Source organism: Crocuta crocuta, unplaced genomic scaffold, assembly GCF_008692635.1.
Source record: "Crocuta crocuta isolate KB4526 unplaced genomic scaffold, BGI_CrCroc_1.0 scaffold330, whole genome shotgun sequence".
NCBI lineage: Eukaryota > Metazoa > Chordata > Mammalia > Carnivora > Hyaenidae > Crocuta > Crocuta crocuta.
The window spans coordinates 971,819-985,912 of record NW_027530521.1 but is presented as its reverse complement, the minus strand read 5'-3'; the positions used below and the strand labels follow the sequence as shown (position 1 = coordinate 985,912).

The following is a 14,094-nucleotide window of genomic DNA, read 5'->3' as shown; positions in this document are numbered from 1 at the left end:
AGCCCCCCCAGCTAAATGTGGCAAGCAGCACCCAAGTTTCCCAAGGTCGTGCAGTAAGGTTACTTTATCCAAAATAGCATTTTGAGCTTTATTTCTGGACTGTGGTTAAAATTTGAAACAACATCCTACCCCTCCAGGCTGCTGAATTTGTCTTTATGTTCTTCAGGCACCCTAGCAGTGATAGTGTCGCCCAGACTCCGGAATTGCTACGGCGATACCCACTGGAGGACCACGCCGAGTTTCCCCTGCCCCCAGACGTCGTGTTCTTCTGCCAACCAGAGGGCTGTCTGAGTGTGCGGCAGCGGCGCATGAGCCTGCGGGATGACACTTCTTTCGTCTTCACCCTCACTGACAAGGACACCGGAGTCACGCGTTATGGCATCTGTGTTAACTTCTACCGCTCCTTCCAGAAGCGAATGCCTAAGGAGAAGGGGGAAGGTGGGGCAGGGTCCCGTGGGAAGGAAGGACCCCGTGCCACTTCTGCCCCAGAAGAAGTTGGCACAGAGAGTTCGGAGAGCGGCTTGTCCCTGCAGCCTCCCAGTGCTGACTCTGCCCCTGATGTGAGTCAGTCTCCTCGGGGCAAACCCCGGGCCAAGGCAGGAAGCCGTTCCCGCAACAGTACTCTGACATCCTTGTGTGTGCTCAGCCACTACCCCTTCTTCTCCACCTTCCGAGAGTGTCTGTACACCCTCAAACGCCTGGTGGACTGCTGCAGTGAGCGGCTGCTGGGCAAGAAACTAGGCATCCCTCGAGGCATACAAAGGTACACTTTGCCACTGATGGTCAAAAGAGAGGGAAGCATGGGGCGCCTGGGTGGCTCAGTCGGTTAAGCAGCTGACTTCGGCTCGGGTCATGATCTCGCGGTTTGTGAGTTTGAGCCTCGCGTCAGGCTCTGTGCTGACAGCTCGGAGCCTGGAGCCTGCTTCGAATTCTGTGACTCCCTCTCTCTCTGTCCCTCCCCGACTCTTACTCTATCTCTGTCTCTCAAAAATAAATAAACGTAAAAAAAAATTTTTTTTTACAAAGAGAGAAGGAAGTAGTTAAAGATGAGGAATAATTGGTGTGTGAGGGACAGGAAATTTCCTCTTAAGCCTGAGGTCCTTCATATAGCTAGAATGAAGTGTTGTCTTATATCTTGTTGTACATTTAAGAAAAAACTTTAAAGAAAAAAAAAAAAAAGAAGAAGCCTGAGGTCTTTCGTACCTTTTTAAGCATTTTTGTGTTAGTTCTTTCTAAGTGAAAGACAGCTGCAGAGTTAGACTTCCCACCATAATAATGTTTGGAGTTTGATGTTTCATGGCAGGCAGGACAGTAAGTCCTGCTGTGTATACATTCTTATGCTTGTTCTCACCCTTGTATATTCTCTCTGGTCCTAGCTGAGCCAGAAGGGTAGACTTTCTCAGTTGTCAGCATTTTACTCTCTATGGTTACATTGGGTTGCTTTAGGGTATCAGCTCCTGGTGCTTATGCATCTGTTTCCTGCTGTCTGCTCCTCAGGGACACTATGTGGCGCATCTTTACTGGATCATTGCTAGTGGAGGAGAAGTCAAGTGCCCTTCTGCATGACCTTCGAGAGATTGAGGCCTGGATCTATCGATTGCTGCGCTCTCCGGTACCTGTTTCTGGGCAGAAGCGAGTAGACATCGAAGTCCTACCCCAGGAGCTCCAACAAGCTCTGACCTTCGCTCTTCCAGACCCTTCTCGATTCACGCTAGTGGATTTCCCACTACACCTGCCCTTGGAGCTCCTGGGTGTGGAGGCCTGTCTTCAGGTGCTGACCTGCATCCTGTTAGAACACAAGGTGAGAGAGCCAGCTTTTTAGACCTTTGAGGACAGGGGCTACATCTTTTCGTCTTTTTGTCTCTAGAGGGTAACAAGATGCCAGATAGACAGCAGTACTCAGTAGGTGTGGGTTGAATTAAGATACTATCAGTGAGATGTATTCAGAGTGTTTGCCACTCAGTTGAATTGTCCTTGGCTAGACTGAACTAATTCTCTGGAAATATCAGTAGTTCTAGTCTAATGAGTGGTCCTGGAATTGGGAGAAAAGTAAGGCATGAGGCAAGGATAATTGTGGAAACTATGCTCATGGAGCCCTATGCATGGTGAAATGGAAATTAAATTGTAGCGTTGGAAACGGTTTTCCCATAAGCCTTATTTAGGCTGTTGACGGATCCTGATGGTATGGCTCATGGCAGGTGGTGCTCCAGTCCCGAGACTACAATGCCCTTTCCATGTCTGTGATGGCGTTTGTGGCGATGATCTACCCATTGGAATATATGTTTCCTGTAATCCCACTGCTGCCCACCTGCATGGCGTCAGCAGAACAGGTGAGTTTCAGGTGCTTTCTGGCTTTGTCACCTCTGTCTTACAACTCTGGCCAGCCCTGAGGGAGAACGCTCAATGCCAAGAAGCTGTAAATCAGTACTGGTCTTCAATTCCTTATTGTAACTTCTTTGTCTGCAAAACATGACCCAACTTTGAGCTGATTTGATGGCAAAACCTGTGTTATTTATGGTTTTTACTTATCACAGTAAATGTTAATCACTATAGGCTTCTGGCTACGCTGCTGCACGTGTTACATAATGTATAGAATATACACTGTGGCCCTTCTAAAATCTGAAAAATTGTGAATACTGAAACATATCTTGGAAAAAACATTTCCAAGAGTTTTGGAAAAGAGATTGTGGACCTGCATTTCCTCATCTAGAAAATCCTGATGATTTGGTCATTCAATAAATGACCAAAATAGGTTTAGTTTTTGCTTCTTACCCTCTTTTTTTTTTTTTTTTTCCCTACAGCTACTGTTGGCTCCAACTCCATACATCATTGGGGTCCCTGCCAGCTTCTTCCTCTACAAACTGGACTTCAAAATGCCTGATGATGTATGGCTGGTGGATCTGGACAGCAATAGGGTGAGGTTCCTGGCTGAGATATTATAGAGTCCAGAATAGGATTGTGTTCTGTTTTTCTAGATTATTCCCAAGAGGGTCCTCAATTGGTAGGTGATTTACCTTGTGTGACTCCTTGATACAATTTTTTTTTAATGCTTAGCTTTTACTTTACTGGCTAATAGGCCCTTGGTTAGGACGAAAGGAGTACAAGATTTAGTTTTGCCAGAATGAAGTGCTGCCCTGCATCTAGGAGCAGGAGGCGCTGTGGTTGTGGGACCACGGCCTGTGGTGTAGGTCATCTCATGGTTTTCCTGGGGAATGGGTTCTAGTAAGACAGTGTCTTTCAGGCTTAAAAAGTACAGTAATATTCTGCGGTGTGAATATGTTCAAATTTTGGCAAGAAGCCCTTACATGTGTTTATTGTAAAACTTTAGAAAATACAAATAAGTGTAAAGAAATAAATGAAAACCAGGGGCAACAGGGTAGCTGCCAGTTAAGGGTCTGACTCTTGATTTCGGCTCAGGTGATGATCTCACCGTTCCTGGGTTTGAGCCCTGGTTTGGGCTTCATGCTGACAGTGTGGAGCCTGCTTGGAATTCATTCTCTCTCCCTCTCCCACCCCTCTCTGACTCTCCCCCCCACCTCCGTGCACGCACACTCGCTCTCTCAAAATAAACTTTGGAAAAATAAATAAATAAAAACCACAGTCGTATTGTCTAGACACAGTCACTAGTAACACTGAGGTATACTTCTTTTCAGGTGTGCAGGTATATCACATCAGTGTATATGTGTATACCTAATACATGTGCATGTGTAATATATTCGTATATATAATATACGTGATTACGTATATGTGAAAATATCATGTATACAACTGCTACTTACCCTTACGTAAGAGTAACTCCTGAGCAGTCAATTCTAAGGTCATGCCTTTTACCTTTTTCTGGTGCAGGTGAATGCTCCCACCAATGCCGAAGTGCTACCAATCCTGCCAGAACCGGAATCGTTGGAGCTGAAAAAGCATCTGAAGCAGGTGGGTGAAGCATGCAGAGGAAGAGGAGTGATAGCTACTCCAAGGTGGCTGCAGGCTCTAGCTGTTGTGAGAGCCGGTTTCCTGTCAGACCTCAAGTGGAATAGATTTTCTTAGCCTTGGGTGAGCTTAAGAAGAGGTGTATCCCATTTCTGGGTGGCAGGATGAATCTCAAAAAGGTTATTAGATTCCTTGTAATTCCTTGTACGCCTCCCACCCTCTAATACTTACAATACTATATATATTAAAAAAAAAAAAGTCTTCACTTTCTGTTTCTTGTCACATGTGCCATTCTTTTTGGGTTAGAGCATTCTCTCAGTCCTGTAAGGAAAGAGCTAGTTGTTTGGCTAGTCTGGATCCTTTTGTATTTTCCTCTTGAATCGATCTCTAGGTCCTTAAAAAATGCTTTCTTCAAAAATTCCTCTCTTTGATTAATCTTTTAAATACACTTTTCATTGCTTTTCTTCCTCTTCTGCATGCTGAACACAGTACCTGAAGGTAAAATATAACAAGGCCCCGTTCCTTTGCCCTGTTGTGTGTGTTATGTAGCACTACCAGTAGATAGCTCTGTATTTACTTTTAGGAATCCTTGTTGTCATCCTCAGGGTCTTCAGGAATCTCTGTGTTGTCTTAGTTGCTCAGCAGTACCTCTAGATACCTGTTTGGGTATAAACGGGTCATTTTGTAGCATCCCTCTCACTCTGACTTGCTCATCCCTGCTGATGTAATACGGTGTCTTGTTACTGCAGAGTCTGTGAGGATTGCAAGTTGAGAAAGTTCTCTGTCCTCCTTTGCTGCATTTTCATTCTTGATGATTACTTTAGTATGACTGATGAGATGGAGAGGTTGATATACAAATGGTACTTTAAATGTTTGTAGGAGTTAAGATCCATGGGCTCATTAATCCTGTGAGCTCATTAACCCCTGCTACTTGAAGTGTGGTCCATGGACCAGTAGCATTACCATTGCCTGCGGCTGTTAAAAGTGCAGAATCACCCCAGATATATTGAACTAGAAAATCTCCATTTTTAACAACATTCCCAATGACTCTGATGCTCATGAATATTTAAGAAGCACTGCTGGTCTAGACCAGTGGTTTTCAAACTGCCCCATGGAGCCTCATGGGGGCTGATTTAGGCTAGTAACACAGAGCATGTGAGGTTCTGGGTTCCTTGTATCCTTCAGAGAAGCTTTACTTTTATGTGTCTCAGTTGTTTATATTTTCATACAGATTTTAACATGTTATTGAAAAACAACATTTCATGGCTAAAATAAATTAAAAAACTACTGACCTGGACTTCAGATTTGCTCAGTTTGCCTTGAACCAACGTAGCTTAAACTGAAAAGCTACATAATTCAGATTATCTTCTAAAGGTTAAAGTACAGTATTTAATTCTTACTTCAAAGATGAAGGCTCTTTCCTAGGAGATGAGCTTGGCCAGCTGCCCAGCAATCTGCCTTGTACAGGGGAGTTCTCGTTGTTCTACAGGCCCTTGCCAGCATGAGTCTCAACACCCAGCCCATCCTCAATCTGGAGAAATTCCATGAAGGCCAAGAGATCCCCCTTCTCTTGGGAAGGCCTTCTAACGACCTGCAGTCCACACCTTCCACTGAGTTCAACCCACTCATTTACGGCAACGATGTGGATTCTGTGGATGTTGCAACCAGGTACGACCAAGTCGACTAGACCATCACAGGTGCTTAGATTGGGTTCTGCTCTCTCATTAGGTGTATTTGTCACCTTAGTAAAAGCAAAGAAGAAGTCATTCATCATAGTCTCAGGCCATTTTAGACCTTGAGTGAAGAAAGAGATTGAGGATTCTTTAAGAGCCCTTCCCCTTTGATGTTGGAAACCTGTGAAATGATGGCCTGGGGAGGTGGCCTGAGACCTGGGATCGTAGGAACCCTTCTAGTGCAGGGTGTGGGACTCAGATTATCTCACCATCCCCTTCTTCCCCAGAGTGGCCATGGTCCGCTTCTTCAACTCCCCCAACGTGCTGCAGGGTTTTCAGATGCACACACGTACCCTGCGCCTCTTCCCTCGGCCTGTGGTAGCTTTTCAAGCTGGCTCCTTTCTAGCCTCACGTCCCCGACAGACTCCTTTTGCTGAGAAGCTGGCCAGGACTCAGGCTGTGGAGTACTTTGGAGAATGGGTCCTTAACCCCACCAACTATGCCTTCCAGCGAATTCACAACAGTGAGTCCACCTGCCCCTGCTTCTTGGTCCTGCTGATGTCTCTTTCTTCCCTTTGCTTTTTCCTTTTCTCATCTTTGATCTGCCCCTTCCATTCCTATTTCGCTTTAGACTTTTCCCTACCTTTCTTCTATGTTTTGCTCTTTTTTTTTCCCCTCCTTGTTGCTAACTGTATTCTTTTTTTGTCTATGGGTAGACATGTTCGATCCAGCCCTGATTGGTGACAAGCCAAAGTGGTATGCTCATCAGCTGCAGCCTATCCACTATCGAGTCTATGATAGCAATTCCCAGCTGGCTGAGGCACTGAGTTTGCCACCAGAGCGTGACTCTGACTCGGACCCTACTGATGACAGGTGAGCAGCAGCAAAACCGCTTTTTAAGGTCAAGAGGCTCTCGCTAGTCCTTACTGAGCACCGTGGCAGAATCTCATAGGACTTAGATGTTAGTGTTTGAGTGTTTGAAGCCTTGATGATATTTTGGTTGATTGTTTTGTGTTGGCTTCCTTATTTTTTCTTATTCCCTGGCCTTAAGAGTGTTCCTCTTTTTTTTAAGTTTTTAATTTTAATTCCAATATAGTTAGCATACAGTGTTACATTAGTGTCAGGTATACAATACAGCGATCCAACAATTCTACACATCAGCCAGTGCTCATCATGATGGGTGTGCTCTTTAATCCCATCACTTATTTCATTCATTCCCCCCATTGACCTCCCCTCCTGTAGCCATCAGTTTGCTCTATATTGTTAAGAGCCTCTTTCTTGGTTTGTTTGTCTCTTTTTTTCTCCTTTGTTCAATTGATTTGTTTCTTAAATTCTACATATTTTTGAAATCATAGGGTATTTGCCGTTCTCTGACTTGACTCCAACTAGCTTCATCCTTGTCGTTGCAAATGGCAAGACTTCATTCTTTTTTATGGCTGAATAATATTACAGTGTGTGTATATGTGTGTATGAGAATGCTCCCCTTTTTAGTTTTCCAAATGCTGATTGCTGGTTCTTTTCCTGGCCCTTCTTTCTATTTTATTCTTATTTTTGTGTTGTTTTTTTTATGCGCTTCACTCCACAGTGGCAGTGATAGCATGGATTATGATGACTCCAGCTCTTCTTACTCCTCCCTTGGTGACTTTGTCAGTGAAATGATGAAATGTGACATCAACGGTGATACCCCTAGTAAGCGTACCTGGGGAGATGGGCCAGCTCTGGGCAGGGTTTGAGGCTCTGGGATGGTATAATCTATACCAGCCACCTTGGGTTTTGGCAGATGTGGATCCATTGACACACGCAGCCCTGGGGGATGCCAGTGAGGTGGAGATTGCAGAGCTGCAGAACCAGAAGGAATCGGAGGAACCCGGCCCAGACAGCGAGAACCTTCAGGAAAACCCCCCGCTGCGCTCCAGCTCCAGCACTACCGCCAGCAGCAGCCCCAGCACCGTCATCCATGGAGCTAATTCTGTACGTGAGGACTTGGAAGGGCGGATAAGTGAGAACTATTACTTATGTGGGTCATACCTCCATGAGGAAGGCTAGGCTGAAGCTGTTAATTTGCCTTTTCATAGTCTTCCTGTCTTTGTCTCTGTACGTCCCATAGCTTAGAGCCTGGGAGACGTAGCTTTGATTCCAGAGGGAACTCGTTGGGCTTTGTTCAGGGCTTAGCTAAGATCCCCTTTGCATAGTTTGTGGGAACAGAGAGCAGGGATGTCATAGAAATTTTTTTCTCACATGTTCCCTTAGGATAGGAGATGGGAATCTGATAGGCCTGGCTTGGTCCTGCCAAATTGAGAATACAGGAAGGTATCACTGGGCACCAGGTGACCAGTTTTTATTTAATATGGCCTTTAGGAACCTGCTGACTCAACGGAGGTGGACGATAAGGCAGCAGTAGGCGTTTCCAAGCCCCTCCCCACCATGCCTCCCAGCATTGGCAAATCGACCGCGGACAGGCGTCAGACAGAAATTGGAGAGGGGTCAGTGCGCCGGCGAACCTATGACAATCCATACTTCGAGCCCCAATGTGGCTTTCCCCCTGAGGAAGATGATGATGAGCAGGGGGAAAGTTACACTCCCCGATTCAGCCAACATGTCAATGGCAATCGGTGAGAGCCTGGGGATTCCTTCTAGATGGGTGACTGAAGGATCTCATCACAGTGGACCCCGGGTGAGGGTTAATCAGGAAGTCAGAGAAGTCTGAATGCCCTCGCGGCCTGCCATCCCAAGGTGGTGCTTTGATCCAGGCATATAGAAATTGTGGGAAGGGAGCAGTGACTGCAGTGTAGCGTAGGGCCCACACTCCCGAGACTAGGTACCCCTGCCTGGGGCTCATAGGTGCCACTGTGCATTCAAGGGCTCAAAAGCTGCTGCGGCCCAACAGCTTGAAACTGGCAAGCGACTCAGACGCAGAGTCAGACTCTCGAGCGAGCTCTCCCACCTCCACCGTCTCCAACAACAGCACCGAGGGCTTCGGGGGCATCATGTCTTTTGCCAGTAAGTGCCTTCAGCTCTCATGCCTCTGTCTGTTTTCTCTACAGTGGGGCCTGACTATGGTGGATGCTGCTTAGAACTCCACAGGTAGAACTGGGTAGGCTTGATCAAGCCCCCATTCCAGTTGTTTGGGTATTAGCGAATAAGGTATTTCCAAGGGAGGTCAGAAAAGGACAGGGACATATTAATCACTGTCTTTATACCGAGAGGTGTCAGTCTGTTGCAGGTAAAACAGCTGGTCAACTGGAAAATAGTCATTATATTAAAAATCATACACTTGTACATATATTTGGTGGAGTATTTGATTTGGGTGCATATCTAATACCTTTTTTGCCTGATGAAGGACTTTGTCACGAACATGCTTTGAAATCTTTTTTTTTTCTTTTTTTTCCACATCACCCCATCCCCCACCCACCCGGGCCTCAACATGCTTTGAAATCTATATGAGGTTGACTTTTGTGCCTAGAGAATATTTCCAGAAATGAGGGGTAGTGTCAGTTAGATTGAGGACAGACCAGGAATGCCAACATCAGGTATAGTTATGATTGTGAGTCTTCTTTTCAAAAGCCAGATAGGGACAGCACCAACTTCTGACCAAAAATGCGTTAACTGCCAGCTTCCATGCTGAGTTGGCAGTTGATGGGAGACTTGTCCGATCCCATGTGTGGTAGTCAGAGAAAGTTGTTACTTGGTTTTGAGCAGTCCTGACAGTGGCCCCTTTGTTTGCCCTGATTTAGATTTGGTCCTTTTTAAGGTAGATCAGAGGTAGTGGGATTATGTTTGAAAAGGAGGAAGATGGGGATGACAATATGTTTATGCTCCTAACTCCTCGCTCTCACACCCTCCCCTTGATAGGCAGCCTATATCGGAACCACAGTACAAGCTTCAGTCTTTCAAACCTCACCCTGCCCACCAAGGGTGCCCGAGAGAAGACCACACCCTTCCCCAGTCTGAAAGGTAACTGCCGCCCTCCTTCTGCCAAACCAGGATTCTCTAGGAGACGTTTCAGGCCTATGGGTGCTTGTCAGGAGCGCAGTGTATGATGAATCATTTGATCTGGCTGTTGCCCTCATACCGCTTCTCATGGCTTTCATTGCACATTATGGGCTCCACTGGTTTTCAGATGGAAACGGTCTTTGTAGCTGAAGAGGCCCTGTGGTATCGTTTAGGATAACATCAACTGAGATCACCGCTGCTTCTGGGGGGAGCTGTGTCAGGTGTACATAATTAACACAGGGATCGTCAGCTGCTGCCATTCGTCTGCCAGGTTCCTACTGCATGAGTGTAGGACGGGCTTCATCATGATCAGCTGGCCCGCAGGGCGATGCTCATAGAGACCCTGGCGGTGTTCTAGCGTCAAAAAGCCTCCTTAGCTTCGTGTTAACTAGGGCCTGTGGGTGGGCCAGATAGGATTGATTGGCTTCTAAGGGCATTTAAGACCTTGTCTGATTTTCATTTGTGATCTCTCAGAGTTTGAAGGGTTCTTCTGCCTTTACTCTGACTTTTGTTTTCTCTAGATACTGTGCTGAAATATTTAATTACACTAGAAAGAAAGCATAGTGAGAAGCAGCTCCATATATTTTTTAAACTGACTTCTCTTCCCAGTGATTAAAAATTCCAGGAATCTAAAGAGTGTCCTTCAGTGGGGCTGGGAACATAGGATAGAGGGGCAGAGGGACATAATAGCTAGTGGCGTAGGGGATTGACTAGCACAGCGGTGTACATCTGCACCTGACTCCACAGGTTAGGGGTAGAGGAGTGTTAGCGTCACTGATTTTCATTTGATACAGCTGGGGAGGGGAGCAATTGAAGCGCTTTCATCGCATGCCGATGCTTCATTTGTGCACTCCCCACTCCCATCCACCTCCCATCCTCACACCCCCGCCCCACTTCCCATGACAGCATCTGCAAGACGGGTCTCTTCTCTCTGCACACCAGCAGGCCCTGTGGACCCCTGTGCTAGATGTGTCATGAAAACCAGCGGTCCTTGTTTCATGCATGTGCCTGTTTAGTACCTGAAGGTCCCCTGTGTCATGTTCCCTGCCCCTGGCTCTGAGAGGCCATAGTCTTAAGGATGGTCTTTCCTAGAGCCTTGGTTGTTTCCTGATCTCTTGGCTTCCAGCTCTGAGGTGCCTGAGAACTAAGGTTATGTGCACTAAGCTTTGGGAGAATCCTCAGATTATCTGAATTACAGCTCCATTGAGGGGTCTGGGGTTGTGGTATCATGGTGCACCTACTAATTGTGTATTTTGTGTCCCAGTATTTGGGCTAAATACTCTAATGGAGATTGTTACTGAAGCCGGCCCCGGGAGTGGTGAAGGTGGGTCTTGCCCGTGAGCTGTGCATGATCTTTTTTTTTCCTAGCATCTTCTGTGCCTGCCTGAGGGCCATCCTCCTCATGGAGCAAGCGGTATCACATGAGTGACCTGCCTTGCCCTGTCCCCCGTGACGCCCGTGCTTGCCCATGGGGCATGCTGCTGGTGCATGTGGAGTGGCCTGAGTCTCCATCCCCACTTCCTCCACATTGCCATGGCTGGTTTCTGCCTATGTGTGATGCCCTGGGGTCACCCTCACCCGGCCCTCTGGGGAACGGATGTGGAACGTGGCTTCCCAGGGCTGTGCTGACACGGGCTGCTGGACTACAGTAGTGATGTCTCTCATTCCTACCTTCCTGGCTATAGGAAACAGGAGGGCCTTAGTGGACCAGAAGTCATCTGTAATTAAACACAGCCCAACAGTGAAAAGAGAGCCTCCATCACCTCAGGGTCGATCCAGCAATTCTAGGTAATCCATGGCTGAGCTATTCCAAAAGTTCTCTGGTAGAGGTAGCGATTCCTGTGCCACACTGTAGCGGGGCTCAGGAGTGGGAGAAGATGTGTCAGTTGGGTGGATGAAATCCGTTCTTGTGAGCCCTGCGCATTCTCACTTCCCATGCAGCAGTAGTGGCTCATGCTGGTGAGAAGAACGAAACAGCAGCGGTGGGTATGTGGGCACACCAGGCTATCCAGAGAGGTGGGGGGTGCAGGGGACTCACACCTCTGGAGACTTGGCTTTGTGTTTTGCCCCTGGTGGCAAACTTCCGCTCTGGTGAAAGAGGCGGGGTGCTCTGCAAAGAAGCTGATGACCACAGAAGCTGTGTGTGGACCCCGTAGTGAGAACCAGCAGTTCCTGAAGGAGGTGGTACACAGTGTGCTGGACGGCCAGGGCGTTGGCTGGCTCAACACGAAAAAGGTGCGCCGGCTGCTGGAGAGCGAGCAGCTGCGCGTCTTTGTCCTGAGCAAGCTGAACCGCACGGTGCAGTCGGAGGACGATGCCCGGCAAGACATCATCCCTGATGTGGTCAGTGTCTGGGGTGAGGAGCGGGAATCAACTGCCGGAGGGACCTGGACACCAGAGGCAACTTTGCCCACTGCAGCCCCTGGGTTATTGTTGCAGGAAGTCAGTCGAAAGGTGTACAAGGGAATGCTAGACCTGCTCAAGTGCACGGTTCTCAGCCTGGAGCAGTCCTATGCCCATGCAGGCCTGGGAGGCATGGCCAGCACCTTTGGGCTTCTGGAGATTGCCCAGACCCACTACTACAGTAAAGGTAGGGATCGCACCAGCAGGGCAGGCGCTGTCCACAACTCTTCCACTCTTCTCCGAAGAAGGCTCATTCCTTCACAAGCTTCCCAGTGCTGGGCTGCTTCCCAGCAGGCTCCAGGGCTTTCTTTTCTATTGCGTGTTTATACATATTGAGTGTTTTTCTATCATGAAAAATAAGATGTCTGTTTTTCTTTCCTTGCACTTCTTCCACTCCACATCCTCCTTGCTTCTCCCAGCTCATTCCCATAGCTTGATTCCCGCGCAGTGTCTCTCTTGACCTCTTCCTATATTCCCTCTTTTCCTAGAACCAGACAAGCGGAAGAGAAGTCCAACAGAGAGCATAAATACACCAGTTGGCAAGGATCCTGGCCTGGCTGGGCGGGGGGACCCAAAGGCTATGGCACAGCTGAGAGTTCCCCAACTGGGACCTCGGGCACCAAGTGCTGCAGGAAAGGGTCCTAAAGAACTAGACACCAGAAGTTTAAAGGAAGAGAATTTTGTAGCGTCTATTGGTACGTATTGCCGTGTTTGGTATGGTGGAGGGTTCGGGCTTCTTAAATACCGCTCTCTCCTTTCAATTCATTCAGAATCCTGCCTTTCTTTTCCCCATGCTTTGCTTTCTAGAGAGGAAGATAGGTCTGCATCCATTTCCAATGGATATTCTTTATACTTCTTTATCCCTCATGCTTTTCTGCAGGCACCCCCACCTACATCTTAGAGGAAGACTGGAACTTGTGCTTCGAGGGGCCAGTGAGGCTTAGTGCAGGGAGTCTGAGCTATATTCCTTGTCCCATTCCTTCAGATGTGAGGTCCTGGAAGCCGTAAGAAAGTTTATAGATGCATCTTTGTCCTATAAGATTATGATTGTCTGGCCAGTTTTTCCCCATCCAACCATTACACTACCTTCAAATTTGCTTCTTCTGGGGTGTGTCCAGCAACCTCATTTCCCCAGGCCCTGGACCTCAGGGTCTAGATTTCTGAATAAGCTTTTCTTTAAACCTTTCCTTACTGGACTCGATTAAGAGCTTGTTTACGTTTGGTGTTTCTCTGTTCCCACTGAGGCAGCGCCTTAGTGAGCTCCCTGGGTGTCACCTCCATTTGACTTACTTGACCTAGAGTCATCTAGGTTGTGTCTTTCTTTCGATGGTTCTGTTTCCCTGGGCAGTTTGCTTCCAGCTGATGCTTCTTTGTCACATCATTAGCAGTTGTCGTATGCTTCCAAAAATGGGGAGGAAGAACCAGTTTCCTTTGTTGGGGAACTGCACTTCTCTCTCTAGCCAGCAGAATAGTGTCCTAGAGGCATTCAACCCGGTCTTCCTCCTGCCCGATGCGATGTTCTAGAAAAAGTACTGGTCTGCAAGTCTGGAGGTCTGGAGTTTTAGTCTTGTATCTGCCCCCAGCTAGGAATGAGACTTTGGGCAAAGCGCTTCCTCTCTCAGGACCTCTGTCTCCTCATCTGGGAAATGAAGAGATTGGATCAAGTAGACACTCAAGTTCCTCTAGGAAAAGAATGCTATGATCAGTATTCTCTCTTCTTTACCCGACAAAGATCCTATTCTTGACTATTTAGTGTTCTCTGTCACCTTCACTGGGAGCATTTTTCTAGATGACTGGCTAAGAATGGGTCGCTTGGCAGGGCAGGCGCCGACACTGAGGGTGAATTGGATCTTTTGGTAGCAACAAGGAAGGATGCTAACTGCCTGCATGAGTGGCCTTCGTCCAGTCCAGTGAATCAAACAGATTTGTCCTCACCCTGCTGAACCCCTTTGGCTGGTTGCAGTGATCATGTGTCTAGGATCTTTAAAAATTGTCGTTGCCCAGCTCATTTGGCAGAGAAAGCATGATCCCAGGTGATCCTAAGTTACATGATCTTGAGCAAGTGCTCCGGCCTCGTTAGGATCAGTTTCCTCATGCTAAA

General features: G+C 47.4%; 1 protein-coding gene across 50 annotated transcripts in view; it reads left to right on the top strand.

The window, feature by feature from the left end:
- The window catches only part of MADD (MAP kinase activating death domain), a 41,212-nt gene that overhangs the window by 4,103 nt on the left and 23,015 nt on the right, over window positions 1-14,094 (top strand). For 15 of the 50 annotated variants that reach the window (XM_077767325.1, XM_077767318.1, XM_077767315.1 and 12 more), the window contains exons 3-20: window positions 167-763; window positions 1,498-1,801; window positions 2,199-2,330; window positions 2,802-2,915; window positions 3,847-3,927; window positions 5,414-5,592; window positions 5,885-6,120; window positions 6,314-6,470; window positions 7,183-7,286; window positions 7,378-7,568; window positions 7,956-8,209; window positions 8,458-8,597; window positions 9,450-9,551; window positions 10,855-10,914; window positions 11,276-11,378; window positions 11,747-11,933; window positions 12,030-12,180; window positions 12,482-12,688. In XM_077767325.1, coding sequence (XP_077623451.1) covers window positions 167-763; window positions 1,498-1,801; window positions 2,199-2,330; window positions 2,802-2,915; window positions 3,847-3,927; window positions 5,414-5,592; window positions 5,885-6,120; window positions 6,314-6,470; window positions 7,183-7,286; window positions 7,378-7,568; window positions 7,956-8,209; window positions 8,458-8,597; window positions 9,450-9,551; window positions 10,855-10,914; window positions 11,276-11,378; window positions 11,747-11,933; window positions 12,030-12,180; window positions 12,482-12,688 — 3,299 coding nt within the window. The remainder of the gene's footprint in view (window positions 1-166; window positions 764-1,497; window positions 1,802-2,198; window positions 2,331-2,801; window positions 2,916-3,846; window positions 3,928-5,413; window positions 5,593-5,884; window positions 6,121-6,313; window positions 6,471-7,182; window positions 7,287-7,377; window positions 7,569-7,955; window positions 8,210-8,457; window positions 8,598-9,449; window positions 9,552-10,854; window positions 10,915-11,275; window positions 11,379-11,746; window positions 11,934-12,029; window positions 12,181-12,481; window positions 12,689-14,094) is intronic. The other 35 variants (XM_077767343.1, XM_077767333.1, XM_077767339.1 and 32 more) reach the window with 3 other exon arrangements.